This window comes from Euprymna scolopes, chromosome 2 (genome assembly GCF_053919585.1).
Source record: "Euprymna scolopes isolate OS-2025 chromosome 2, ASM5391958v1, whole genome shotgun sequence".
Lineage (NCBI taxonomy): Eukaryota > Metazoa > Mollusca > Cephalopoda > Sepiida > Sepiolidae > Euprymna > Euprymna scolopes.
The window spans coordinates 190,142,600-190,158,622 of NC_136483.1; the positions used below are offsets into that span (position 1 = coordinate 190,142,600).

The 16,023-nt window shown below is 31.1% G+C and overlaps 1 protein-coding gene across 6 annotated transcripts in view; it reads left to right on the top strand.

Moving 5' to 3' along the window:
• The window catches only part of LOC145299803 (cytochrome P450 3A24-like), a 139,581-nt gene extending 125,316 nt beyond the window's left edge, over positions 1–14,265 (top strand). For all 6 annotated transcript variants that reach the window (XM_080144435.1, XM_080144437.1, XM_080144438.1 and 3 more), the window contains 2 exons: positions 12,694–12,856; positions 14,025–14,265. In XM_080144435.1, the coding sequence (XP_080000561.1) occupies positions 12,694–12,856; positions 14,025–14,102 (241 nt within the window). In that variant the 3' untranslated portion in view covers positions 14,103–14,265. The remainder of the gene's footprint in view (positions 1–12,693; positions 12,857–14,024) is intronic.
• Positions 14,266–16,023: the final 1,758 nt, after the last annotated feature.

Here is a 16,023-nt window from a genome sequence, read left to right on the forward strand (position 1 = left end):
GCTCACACTACTGCATTTATATTTACTCTCTATCGCCCCCACAATAGCGGAGTTACTTTCTTTCAAAGCATATCTGAGAAAATTGACCAAGTCCTTTCTACTTATCCTTCAGCTAACATTCACGTATGTGGAGACTTCAATGTTCACAACGTCGAATGGTTGACCCACTCAAACAAGACCGATGATGAGGGGAGGTTCTGTCATGATTTCTCCATTGCCTATGACCTCACTCAGATTGTTCAGGAACCCACCCGTGTGCCCGATAATGACGGCCAGTATGCGAGCCTACTAGACCTTTTTCTCACAACTTGCCCTGAACTATGTTCAGTTTCTGTTCTGTCGCCTCTTGGATCTTCCGACCACTCTGTTGTATCAATTAAGATAAAAATGAAATGTAATAAGTCCCCAGACGTACCTCTTCATCGTACAGTATATCGATACACTAAGGCTGACTGGGATAGCTTCCGTACATTTATATCTGATCTACCTCTGCATTCCATGTTTAAAAAGGATGTGTCCTCTATAGTATTAGACCTAACTGAATGGTTAATTGTAGGTATTGACCATTTCATACCCTCTAAAAAGTTTCAGCAAAAACCTAACAGCCAGCCATGGTTCTCTCCAGAATGTGCTGCTGCCATTGCGCACAGAAATCACTTTTTCCACTGTTTCCAACGTAATAGATGTATGGAAACTAAAGCCGTTTTCAGGACTGCCAGCAACCATTGTAAGAAAGTAATAAGGAACGCAAGAGAGTTGTATGCTCAATATGTTAAGTCCAAAGTAGCTGAGCAGCGGCTTGGTTCTCACCAGTTTTGGCAAATAGCAAACAGAATCCTGAACAGAAGCGTGTGCTCCATCCCAACTATTATCAATGGACCTGAGGTAATCTCGTCAGCATCAGACAAAGCCAAACTCTTTGTCAAGAACTTTGCAGCTAATTCTACCCTTTGCGACCAAGACCGCCAACCCCCAATATTTCCTCCTGTATCAGAAAACACGCTATGTGATATACGTATACCTGTACGTGATGTTGCGAAGCTAATCAAAAACCTTGATTCGAGTAAAGCAACTGGCCCTGATGGTATTCCAATTATAGTACTCAAAAAACTTCAACCTGAACTAGCGCCCATACTTACAAAACTATTTAAACGTTGTCTTAAGGAGAATAGTTTCCCATCTCCCTGGAAAATCTCATCAGTATGCCCTGTATTTAAGAATTCAGGTGATCGCTCATCCCCCTCTCAGTACAGGCCAATAAGTCTCCTGTGCGTCATGAGTAAGTTGCTAGAATATGTGTTAAATACAGAAGTAATCAAACATCTCAACAAAAATAACCTTCTTAGTGACACTCAATATGGTTTCCGTTTTGCTAGATCTACAGCAGATGTCCTTACAGTTATATCGCATAGGATTAGCAAATCTCTCGACGGTGGCAATCTTTCTAGGGCAATTGCTCTTGACATATCTAAAGCCTTTGATAGGGTATGGCATAAAGGTTTACTTCATAAGATCGCTAGCTATGGTATAGCTGGAAAAGTCTTCTCAATTATTAAATCATTTCTTTCTGATAGGTTCATAAGAGTTGTAGTTGAGGGGCAAAAATCAGAAGCTCACAGTATTAATGCCGGTGTCCCTCAGGGATCCATCCTGGGCCCAACTCTTTTCCTGATCTACATTAATGATCTTCCAAATCATATCCTTACATCATTTGTAGACATTTATGCTGACGACACTACCATTTATGGTACCACATCTAAGACAGTAAACGACCAAGTTCTCTCCAATTCTCTCTCCTCTGATCTTGAGCACGTAGTACAATGGGGAAAGGAGTGGCTGGTTACTTTTAATGCATCTAAAACCAAGCTTCTCTCTTTACATCATCAACATTCTAATCCACATTTGTCATCAATTGAAATGAATGGCTCTCGTCTTCAGGAGGCCTCAAGTTTTGACAAGCTTCTGGGCTTGACCATTACTCCTGATCTTAAATGGAACACGTATATCAAATCTGTTGCCAAGGCCGCTGGAAAAATGGTGGGATCTTTCTATCGATCCAGTAGATATCTCACTGCTGATGCTATTCTCTATCTATATAAGAGCCAGGTACGTCCAAGGATGGAATACTGCTGCCACATCTGGGCAGGAGCTGCTAGAAAGGACTTGTCCTGCCTTGATAGAGTTCAAAATAGACTTCGTAGCCTCGTAGGAGATGTCCTTTTCTCCTCCTTGCAACCTCTATCTCACAGAAGAGATGTTGCGAGTTTGTCTCTGATGTATCGTTATTTTCATGGAAAGTGTTCAACTGAGCTTCAATCTATGGTCCCCCCCTCGCAAAACTTTCACAAGAAACACTCGTCTAGCTGTAAACACTATCAATAATTTCCCCCACTCTTTATCTGTGCCTAAACCTAAACGTAGATTCCATGAACAAAGCTTCTTTCTTAGAACTGCACGCCTGTGGAATTGTCTTCCGTTTTCCTGCTTTCCGGCTGACTACAATATGGTTGTGTTCAAGTCTAAAGTAAATAAGTTCTTGATGAGCCGTTCCATATAAGTTATTAAATTTACCAAATTTTCATTACTAATGATTACTATATTGACCAATTTCTACTGTACACTCTTTAACCCTTATCCTTGAGTGGCCTCTGGTCCTTGATAATGTGGTGATGCCTTTGTAAAAAAAAAAAACTCTATAATACGATTACTTGTCACGTTTCATTCACACATTACAATCACACAATAAAACGATGATTCGTAACGTTTTATTCGCACATTACCATCACACAATACGACAACTATTCGTAACGTTTTATTCAAACAGTACAATCACACAACGCAACGATTATTTGTAACGTTTTAGTCAAACATTAGAATCACGCAATACAACGATGAGTAATACTGTTTTATTCACACATTGCAATCACACAATAAAACGATTAATTGTTAACGGTTTATGCTAAGGTAACTATCACAATATAACGATGATTTGTAACGTTTTATTAAAACATTAAAATCATCCAATAAAACGATGATTTTTAACGTTTTATTCACACATTACAATCGCACAAAAAACGATGATTTGTAACGCTTTTTTCAAACATTACAATCACACAATAAAACGATTATTTGTAACGTTTTATTCACACATTACAATCACAAAATGATTTGAAACGTTTTATTGAAACATTACAATCACACTATAAAGCAATGATTTCTAACGTTTTATTCATACAATCGCAGAAGAAAACGATTATATGTAACGTTTTATTCGACCGTTACAATCACATAATAAAACGATGATTTGTAACGTTTAATTCACACATTAAAATCACACAATAAAACGATGATTTGTAATGTTTTATTCAAACCATCAAATCACACAATGAAACGATGATTGTTAACGTATGATTCAACATAACCATAACGCAAAAAAACAGTGATTTGTAATGTTTTATTCGCACATTACAATCATACAATAATGCAATGATTTGTAACGTTTTATGCAACCATTACAATCACAAAATAAAACCATGATTGTTATCGTTTAATTCACACATTACAATCACAATAATACAATGTAATGTGTAAATAAAGCGTTACAAATCTTCGTTTTAGTATATGATTTTAACGTTTGAATAAAAAGTTACAATAGTATTTTTCAAACATTACAATCACATACTAAAAATTATTTGTAACGTTTGATTCACACATTACAAGAAGACAATGAAACGATAATTGTTAACGTCTTATTCAAACATTACAATCACACAATAAAACGATTATTTGTAACGTTGTATTTAAAATTGCCAAACACGCCATAAAACGAGGATTTGTAACGTTTTATTCACACATTAAAATCACACGATAAAACGATGATTTGTAACCTTTTATTTAAACATTACAATCACACAATTTAACGATGATTTCTTACGTTTCGTTCAAACATTACAATCCTACAATAAAACGATGATTTTATTACAATCACAAAATAAAACGGTTATTTTATGCAAAAATTACAATCACACAATAATAGGAAGATTGTTAGCGTTTAATTCACACAGAAAACAATGATTTGTAACATTTTATTTAAAAATTACAATCACAAAAAAACGATGATTTGTAGCGTTTTATTTAAACATTACAATCGCACAGAACAATCATTTCTAACATTTTATTCAAACATAACAATCATGCAATAAAACGATGATTAGTAGCGTTTCATTCACACATTACAATCATACAATAAAACGATGATTTGTTACGTTTTATTCACACATTATAATTACACAATAAAACGAATATTTGTAACATTTTATTCAAACATTACAATCACGCATTAAAACGATGATTTGTAAAGTTTTATGCACACAGTACAACCACGCAATGAAGCGATTACGTGTACCGTTTATTCTATCATTACAATCACACAATAAAACGATGATTTAGCACGTTTTATTCATACATTATAATCACGCGATTAAACGATTATTAGTATTTTTATTGAAACATTACAATCACACAATAAAACGATTATTTCTAACGTTTTATTAACACATTAGTCACAAAATAAAACGATGATTTGTAACGTTTTATTCAAACATTACAACCAAATAATAAAACGATGATTTGTAACGTTTAATTTTAACATTCCCATCACACAATAGAACGATGATGTGTAACATTTTATTCAGATATTAAAATCACACAATAAAACGATGAATTGTATCGTTTTGTTCACACCTTACAATCACACAATAAAACGATGATTCGTAACGTTTTATTCGCACATTACCATCACACAATACGACGACTATTTGTAACGTTTTATTCAAACAGTACAATCACACAACGTAACGATGATTTGTAACGTTTTAGTCAAACATTAGAATCACGTAATACAACGATGAGTAATACTGTTTTATTCGCACATTGCAATCACACAATAAAACGATTAATTGTTAACGGTTTATGCTAACGTAACTATCACAATATAACGATGATTTGTAACGTTTTATTAAAACATTAAAATCATCCAATAAAACGATAATTTTTAACGTTTTATTCACACATTACAATCGCACAAAAAACGATGATTTGTAACGCTTTTTTCAAACATTACAATCACGCAATAAAACGATGATTTGTAACGTTTTATTCACACATTACAATCACAAAATGATTTGTAACGTTTTATTGAAACATTACAATCACACTATAAAGCAATGATTTCTAACGTTTTATTCATACAATCGCAGAAGAAAACGATTATATGTAACGTTTTATTCGACCGTTACAATCACATAATAAAACGATTATTTGTAACGTTTAATTCACACATTAAAATCACACAATAAAACGATGATTTGTAATGTTTTATTCAAACCATCAAATCACACAATGAAACGATGATTGTTAACGTATGATTCAACATAACCATAACGCAAAAAACAGTGATTTGTAACGTTTTATTCACACATTACAATCATACAATAATGCAATGATTTGTAACGTTTTATGCGTTTAATGGTTATTACAATCACACAATAAAACGATGATTGTTATCGTTTAATTCACACATTACAATCACAATAATACAATGTAATGTGTAAATAAAGCGTTACAAATCTTCGTTTTAGTATATGATTTTAACGTTTGAATAAAAAGTTACAATAGTATTTTTACAACCTTACAATCACATACTAAAAAGATTATTTGTCACGTTTGATTCACACATTACAAGAAGACAATGAAACGATAATTGTTAACGTCTTATTCAAACATTACAATCACACAATAAAACGATTATTTGTAACGTTGTATTTAAAATTGCCAAACACGCCATAAAACGAGGATTTGTAACGTTTTATTCACACATTAAAATCACACGATAAAACGATGATTTGTAACCTTTTATTTAAACATTACAATCACACAATTTAACGATGATTTCTTACGTTTCGTTCAAACATTACAATCCTACAATAAAACGATGATTTTATTACAATCACAAAATAAAACGGTTATTTTATGCAAAAATTACAATCACACAATAATAGGAAGATTGTTAGCGTTTAATTCACACAGAAAACAATGATTTGTAACATTTTATTTAAAAATTACAATCACAAAAAAACGATGATTTGTAGCGTTTTATTTAAACATTACAATCGCACAGAACAATAATTTCTAACATTTTATTCAAACATAACAATCATGCAATAAAACGATGATTAGTAGCGTTTCATTCACACATTATAATCATACAATAAAACGATGATTTGTTACGTTTTATTCACACATTATAATTACACAATAAAACGAATATTTGTAACATTTTATTCAAACATTACAATCACGCATTAAAACGATGATTTGTAAAGTTTTATGCACACAGTACAACCACGCAATGAAGCGATTACGTGTACCGTTTATTCTATCATTACAATCACACAATAAAACGATGATTTAGCACGTTTTATTCATACATTATAATCACGCGATTAAACGATTATTAGTATTTTTATTGAAACATTACAATCACACAATAAAACGATTATTTCTAACGTTTTATTAACACATTAGTCACAAAATAAAACGATGATTTGTAACGTTTTATTCAAACATTACAACCAAATAATAAAACGATGATTTGTAACGTTTAATTTTAACATTCCCATCACACAATAGAACGATGATGTGTAACATTTTATTCAGATATTAAAATCACACAATAAAACGATGAATTGTATCGTTTTGTTCACACCTTACAATCACACAATAAAACGATGATTCGTAACGTTTTATTCGCACATTACCATCACACAATACGACGACTATTTGTAACGTTTTATTCAAACAGTAAAATCACACAACGTAACGATTATTTGTAACGTTTTAGTCAAACATTAGAATCACGTAATACAACGATGAGTAATACTGTTTTATTCACACATTGCAATCACACAATAAAACGATTAATTGTTAACGGTTTATGCTAACGTAACTATCACAATATAACGATGATTTGTAACGTTTTATTAAAACATTAAAATCATGCAATAAAACGATAATTTTTAACGTTTTATTCACACATTACAATCGCACAAAAAACGATGATTTGTAACGCTTTTTTCAAACATTACAATCACGCAATAAAACGATGATTTGTAACGTTTTATTCACACATTACAATCACAAAATGATTTGTAACGTTTTATTGAAACATTACAATCACACTATAAAGCAATGATTTCTAACGTTTTATTCATACAATCGCAGAAGAAAACGATTATATGTAACGTTTTATTCGACCGTTACAATCACATAATAAAACGATTATTTGTAACGTTTAATTCACACATTAAAATCACACAATAAAACGATGATTTGTAATGTTTTATTCAAACCATCAAATCACACAATGAAACGATGATTGTTAACGTATGATTCAACATAACCATAACGCAAAAAACAGTGATTTGTAACGTTTTATTCACACATCACAATCATACAATAATGCAATGATTTGTAACGTTTTATGCGTTTAATGGTTATTACAATCACACAATAAAACGATGATTGTTATCGTTTAATTCACACATTACAATCACACAATAATACAATGTAATGTGTGAATAAAGCGTTACAAATCTTCGTTTTAGTATATGATTTTAACGTTTGAATAAAAAGTTACAATAGTATTTTTACAACCTTACAATCACATACTAAAAAGATTATTTGTCACGTTTGATTCACACATTACAAGAAGACAATGAAACGATAATTGTTAACGTCTTATTCAAACATTACAATCACACAATAAAACGATTATTTGTAACGTTGTATTTAAAATTGCCAAACACGCCATAAAACGAGGATTTGTAACGTTTTATTCACACATTAAAATCACACGATAAAACGATGATTTGTAACCTTTTATTTAAACATTACAATCACACAATTAAACGATGATTTCTTACGTTTCGTTCAAACATTACAATCCTACAATAAAACGATGATTTTATTACAATCACAAAATAAAACGGTTATTTTATGCAAAAATTACAATCACACAATAATAGGAAGATTGTTAGCGTTTAATTCACACAGAAAACAATGATTTGTAACATTTTATTTAAAAATTACAATCACAAAAAAAACGATGATTTGTAGCGTTTTATTTAAACATTACAATCGCACAGAACAATAATTTCTAACATTTTATTCAAACATAACAATCATGCAATAAAACGATGATTAGTAGCGTTTCATTCACACATTATAATCATACAATAAAACGATGATTTGTTACGTTTTATTCACACATTATAATTACACAATAAAACGAATATTTGTAACATTTTATTCAAACATTACAATCACGCATTAAAACGATGATTTGTAAAGTTTTATGCACACAGTACAACCACGCAATGAAGCGATTACGTGTACCGTTTATTCTATCATTACAATCACACAATAAAACGATGATTTAGCACGTTTTATTCATACATTATAATCACGCGATTAAACGATTATTAGTATTTTTATTGAAACATTACAATCACACAATAAAACGATTATTTCTAACGTTTTATTAACACATTAGTCACAAAATAAAACGATTATTTGTAACGTTTTATTCAAACATTACAACCAAATAATAAAACGATGATTTGTAACGTTTAATTTTAACATTCCCATCACACAATATAACGATGATGTGTAACATTTTATTCAGATATTAAAATCACACAATAAAACGATGAATTGTATCGTTTTGTTCACACCTTACAATCACACTATAAAACGATGAATTGCTTTTTTATTAATACATTACAATCAGGCAAGAAAACGATTATTTGTAACGTTTTATTAACACATTACAATTATACACTGCAACTATGATTTGAATGTTTTATTCACACATTACAATCACACAATAAAACGATGATTTGTAACGTTTTATAAAAACATTACAATCACACAATAAAACGATGATTTCGAACATTTTATTCAAACATTTTAATCAAGCAATAAAACGATAATTTGTAACGTTTTATTCACACATTACAATCACACAATAAATCGATTATTTGTTACGTTTTATTCAAACATTACAATCACACAATAAAACGAAGATTTGTAACGTTTTATTCACACATTACAATCAAACAATAAAACAATTATTTGTAATGTTTTATTCAAATATTACAATCACACAATTAAACGTTATTCGTTACGTTTTATTCACACATTACAATCACACAATAAAGCGATGATTTGTAACGTTTTATTCAAATATTAAAATCATGCAATAAAACCATTATTTGGAACGATGATTAGATAAGTTTAATTCTCACATTACAATCACACGAAAAATGATGATTTATATCGCTTTCTATACACATTACAATCACGCAATAAAACGATGATTTGTAACGTTTTCTCCAAACTTGTAAATTAGTAAATAAAACGATGGTTTTTAACGTTTTGTTCACATATTACAATCATAAAATAAAACGATGATTTGTAACGTTTTATTCAAACATTACAATCACACAAAAAAACAATGATTTGTTACGTTTTATTCACACATTACAATCACACAATAAATCGATTATTTTGTACGTTTTATTAAGACATTACAATCACACAACACGATTATTTGTAACGTTTTATTCACACATTACAATCACTTAATAAAACGATTATTAGTAACGTTTTATTCAAACATTACACTCACACAATAAAACGTTTTTGTAACGTTTTATTGACACATTACAATCACACAATAACACGATTATTTGTAATGTTTTATTCACACTTTGCAATCACACAATAAAACGATGTTTGTAATTTTTTGTTCAATTATTATATAAATATATTTATACAATCGCACAATAAAGCGATCATTTAACGCGTTATTCAGACATTGCAATTACACAATAAAACGATGATTTGTACGTTTCATTCACAATAGCAATTACTCAATGAAACTGGGATTTGTAACGTTTCATTCACAATAACAATTACTCAGTAAACTGTGATTTGTAACGTTTTATTCACACATTACAATCACGCAATAAAACGATGATTTTTAACGTTTTATTGAAACATTACAATCACACAATAAAACGATGATTTCTAATGTTGTATGCACATATAACATTTCCGCAATAAAACGATGATTTGATAAGTTTGATTCTCACATTACAATCACACGAAAAAATGATGATTTATATCGTTTTCTATATACATTACAATCACGCAATAAAACGATGATTTGAAACGTTTTCTTATAGCTTGTAGATCACTAAATAAAACGATGGTTTATAACGTTTTGTTCACACATTATAATCTTAAAATAAAACGATGATTCGTAACATTTTATTCACAAATTACAATCACGTAATAAAACGATGATTTGTAACGTTTTCTTCAAACATTACAAATCAGTGTTTTATTTTATGATTGTAATGTGTGAAAAAAACGTTATACACCATCGTTTTATTGAGTGATTTACATGTTTGAAGAAAACGTTACAAATAATCGTTTTATTGCGTGGTTGCAATGTGTAAATAAAACGTTATAAATTATCGTTTTTCCGTGTGATTGTAATGTGAGAATAAAAAGATGGTGATTTGTAACGTCTTATTCAAACATTCTAATCACACAATAAAACCATGATTTCTAAGGTTTTATTAACACATTACAATCACACAATATAGCGATGATTTGTAACGTTTTATTCACGCATTGCAATCACACAATAAAACGAGTATTTGTAGCGTTTTATGCACACAGTAAAATCACGCAATACAGCGCTTATTTGTACCATGTATTCAAACATTACAATCACACAATAAAACGATGATTTCTAATGTTGTATGCACACATAAGGTTTACGCAATAAAGCGATGATTAGTTACCTTTTATTCTCACATTACAATCACACGAAAAAAACGATGATTCATAACGTTTAATTAACACATTATAACCACGCAATAAAACGATTATTTTTAACGTTTTCTTAAAACTTGTCTATCACTCAATAAAACGATGGTTTGTAACATTTTGTTCAAACATTACAATCATAACATAAAACGAGGATTTGTAACGTTTTATACACACATTAGATTAACACAAAAAAACGATGATTTGTAATATTTTATTCATACATTAAAATCACACAATATAACGGTGATTTGTAACGTTTTATTCACACATGATAAGTTACGTTTGATTCCCACATTACAATCACACGACAAAACGATGATTTATAACGTTTTTTCAAACTTGTCAATCACTCAATAAAACGATAGTTTATAACGTTTTGTTCATGCATTACAATCACAAAATAAAACGATGATTTGTAACGCTTTGTTCAAATATTACAATCACACAATGAAACGATGATTTGTAACGATTTATTCAAACATTACAATCACACAATATAACGATGATTTGTAATGTTTTCTTTAAACATTACAATCACACAATAAAACGATGATTTGTAACGATTTATTCAAACATTACATTTTCACGGGTGTATTCGTATTCTCACTGAGATCATTTCAGCTTTTACACTACTCCAGCAAATGTTTATAATTTCCTAATTAAGATTGTAAGGATCTGATCGATTAGAAACAAAAAATATATAATTTTCAGCCTTTCAAATTTAATAAATAAAACTACTATTTTATTTCTCTGGTCTGTTAAACGTCCAATAGCATTGTAATTCCAAAACTAATAGACTAAAAGTTTAAAAGAACATAGTACATATTTCTGTGGTTTAAAGATATAAACGTATTGCTTTGCATATGAGGGGAATAGCTACGTTAAGTTGGACGAATTGAGGAGGACAGTTAATTGAGGGCTTGGCAGCTGAGAGAACACATTTAGTTTAAAAAATTGTGCAAATTACGGCGTCAATGAAAATGAGTGCTGTCAACTTTTACTTAAGTCACAAGCTATTTCGGCGAATAAGAAAAGTTGAGCGACTAGCTGGGAGCTTGTCGAGCATGGAGCAAGCGACAAAGAGAAAAGATTGAGTTAACTTTTTGTTTATACAATTCTAGAGTGGGATTTTGGGGCGGGCATCGTTATATTTTAGAGAGTTGGTTATAATAATTCGAGAGTCGACTTTTGATTCTATGTTTTGAGTGTTTCAAAGTTAACAAGAATATGATACCCAACTACGAGAACTTCAGAGCTGTGTATTAATGGCTAATTATGTCTCATCGTGTATAAAGAACAAGTTGTGTCTCGTTGTGTATGAAAAGTTAGTTGTGCCAAACCGTGTATGAAAAGCTAGTTGGTCTGGCCATATATGAACTGCTAATTGTGCCTCGCCGTTTATTAAAAGCTAGTTATTTCTATCAGCGTATTAAAAGTTAGTTGCGTCTGGCCGCGTATGAAAAGCTAGTTGTGTCTGGCCATGTATGAAGGACTTATTGTGCCTGGAGTTTATGAAAAGCTAGTTATGTCTAAACTATTTTTAAAAAGTTGTGCAAATTACGGCAGCAGTCAAAAAATGTTGTCAAATTTTATTTTTATTATAAAGTTATTCATATTTTCTCAATTTTTAAACAGTCTAACCTTTGCTTACATTTAAAAAAAAGAGTCAATATTTAGTAGTTAAATTACATATTGTATCATAGAGTTCTTTATTTATTTTCATCGTTCCAGATTCAACGAGGAAAACAAGTCAAAACAAAAACCGTTCACATATATTCCTTTCGGCGGCGGGCCACGGATTTGCATTGGGATGCGATTGTCGAATTATCAACTCAGGATAGCTGCAGTGGCGATGCTGCGCAACTTTCGACTTTTTCCGAGCGAAAACAAAAATGTAAGTAATATATTTTTATACTCAGCCATAATTATGATACATATAACAATAACACGATATCTGTGACCTTCATTCAGATGTGACTAATTATCAAAATGTTAAATATTGTGATGAATACGTTCGCTAGTATAAATATTAGATAAAATACTTTAGATCAGATAAATTTTCAGTTGTGTTAAACACGTGAAATATTTCTGAAAAGGAGTTATGAAGGAATTTAATTTGTTACCCTCCTTGTAGAAACTAAAGATCGTGCGAAACGAAGTTAATAATATTAAGTCGGATATGACGTCAGAGATATGACAAAGACGGTTGCTGGGTGTAACTCTTGAATTTGATACAAACGACGTAATTGAGAACACGCATTTAAGATGGTCTAACGCAATGTTAAGTAAACAATAGCCTAATAATTAAGCGTTGCGTAGCCCTATCAACCCTTTACAAATAAACTCATGTTACATACGCACATCAATATTAGGCCTACACGAATGAGTATACACTTATATTTAAGTGCATGTATGTTACACAAACCGAGTCGTTTTAGTGATGGGTATACATAAATGTGTGCCTTTTGAATGTATGTGCAAGGTCGATTCATTGTCAATGTATGTGGGTGTAACGTATAACATACACACTAAACAGGTCTAATAAACAGGGCGAATAAACATGACAGTTTCATAAAATAAACGGACTACTAACCTCAGCAAATACTTTTTACAACGGGGCATATCTTGCGTTCCTGGGTTCTGTGTTCGCCGGCGGTTGGTACTTGGACTGTAATAGAGATATTTCTATGCGAAGCAAAATCAAGAATCCTATTGTGCACTTCTTAGGCAGTTGCCTAAAGTGAGATTCCTTATTTTTATTCCAATTAACTTATAGTGCATCTTATAATGATTTTAGGTTGTTTCTTGAAATTGTCGCCAAGTTTACCTGTTCTTGTAAAAACCATTGATTGGTACGAACATTCTGACTAAGACTACGCGACTGCAAAAACAATATTTATGCGTCGTGTTGTGCATTATAAGATGTATGTTAAAACATTCTGAAATTCGCATTATTGATATTGCATTTCACCAGTTCCGTCTGTACGTCATTTATTAATAAAAAATAAATATGAGTTTATGAATTTACTTATGTTGCAATAATTATTTTGATTTTTCTACAGAAACTCAATCTTGGAACGGGTGTGTTTGGACTATATATCGCTCCAGAAGGAATATGGATTCGATTTGTACGTCGATAACCGGATAGAGTGCCAAAGCAAACGCATCACAATTGTTTTTCTTACCATCCCATGATGATGAGGGATACATGTAAAATACATATGAAAAACAAGAAGTCATGGAATTTTCAATGAAACAATGTTGTATAATAAAGACTTTTCCCCAGTGATATCATTATTAAAATAGTCATTAGTTTTCTTTTATTTACAGAAATCATCAAATATATACACACGCACGCGCGCGCACTCACACACACATACACACAAACACACACACACACATATATATATATATATATATATATATATATATATATATATATATATATATATATATATACTCCTATAAATTTGTTTGTTTTTTTTTTGCATTGATATTCGTATTAATTTTTTTTTTCTATTTATTTAAAAAGAAAATACAACTTTATTACATATGGGTCGTGGAATTGCACACATCTGCAAAAGATCTAATTTGCAAATTCTTTTAAACATTCATTTTAATTAATTCCCTATTAGTTTTCCGGTTTTCTTATTTGATTATTGTTAACTATTACATGAGATTTTGTTCATGCAGATATTCTACATGATTTATACTTGCGTAATATTTGCGTAAAAAGCTTATAGTAAACACAAACCTCTTTCTGTATATATATTTATATGCGTATATATTTTTATAGTGTTTTTATTAGATGATATATATATATATATATATATATATATGTTTATAACATATTGTTTGGTATATATATATATTGGTATTGTTCGATAAAATGCATGCCCATTGGCTGGTAGGAAGGGGCGCGGTGGATACTAGAAATCTGATTGGCTAACTAGAAATCTTCAACATATATAAAAACAAGAAAAGCAACCACAGAATTCGCGCATAAGCCTGACGAATCCTATAGTGGATGAAACGCAGAATATTCAGTGTAGCTTAATCGCCATATATATTTTATAAATTACTATATATATATAACATATTACGCTCAGTTTTATTCACACAGTTTCTATATTGTACATAATTGCATGGAATGAAAACGTTCTAGGATACGCATATATATATATATATATATATATATATATATATATATATATATATATATATATATATATATACACTTAGAATTTTGAGATTTTTCCCGCACTACTGACATTGACATGAAAAGCCAATTTTTCTATTTATCTGTTCTTTGGAGGTGGTGAGTCTAAGTGCTTCCACTGCATTTGACTGGACTTTGGTCTCTGGATCATAGTGATAGACCCAGGTTTCATCCCGTATAATCAGTCTTTTGCAAAAACTTTGACTCATCTTTTTGGCACATCTCCAAATTCATCCTCGAACACTCGACGCGTTCTCACTTCTGGAATGGTGTGATCAACCTGGGAATCTATCTGGCAGACACCTTATGCATATGCAAATGGTCATGAATTATAGGTTCCACAGACCCTGTACTAATCTTGACATCTTGGGTTATTTGGCGAATACTGATGCGCCGATCTTCCAAAATGGCAGTCTAAACTTGACGGACAGATGCCTCATCAATGGCAGAAGGGGGCGACCAGGTCTGAGAGCTGTTTCCACAGACTTCCAGCCATGCTTGGATTAACGATGTCAGCGTTTTACAAGGTCATATGATGGGGCATTATCACCATAAGTTTCTTTCATTTCATCAAAAGTCTTCTGTGGTGTGCATCCTTTCAAATACAAAAACTGGATCACTGTTCGACGTTCAGCAGGCTCCATTTCACACCTGACTCAGTTCAAACACCTGTAAAACAGAAACCACGATTAGTTCATCGCTGTAATTTATCACATAACCCATAGAGATATAAATCATTGCATATGCAAAATTTCAGCTAGATCAGACAAATGGAATTGAGTCTGGGGCATTACTTATTGCACGCCCCTCGTATATATATATATATATATATATATATATAT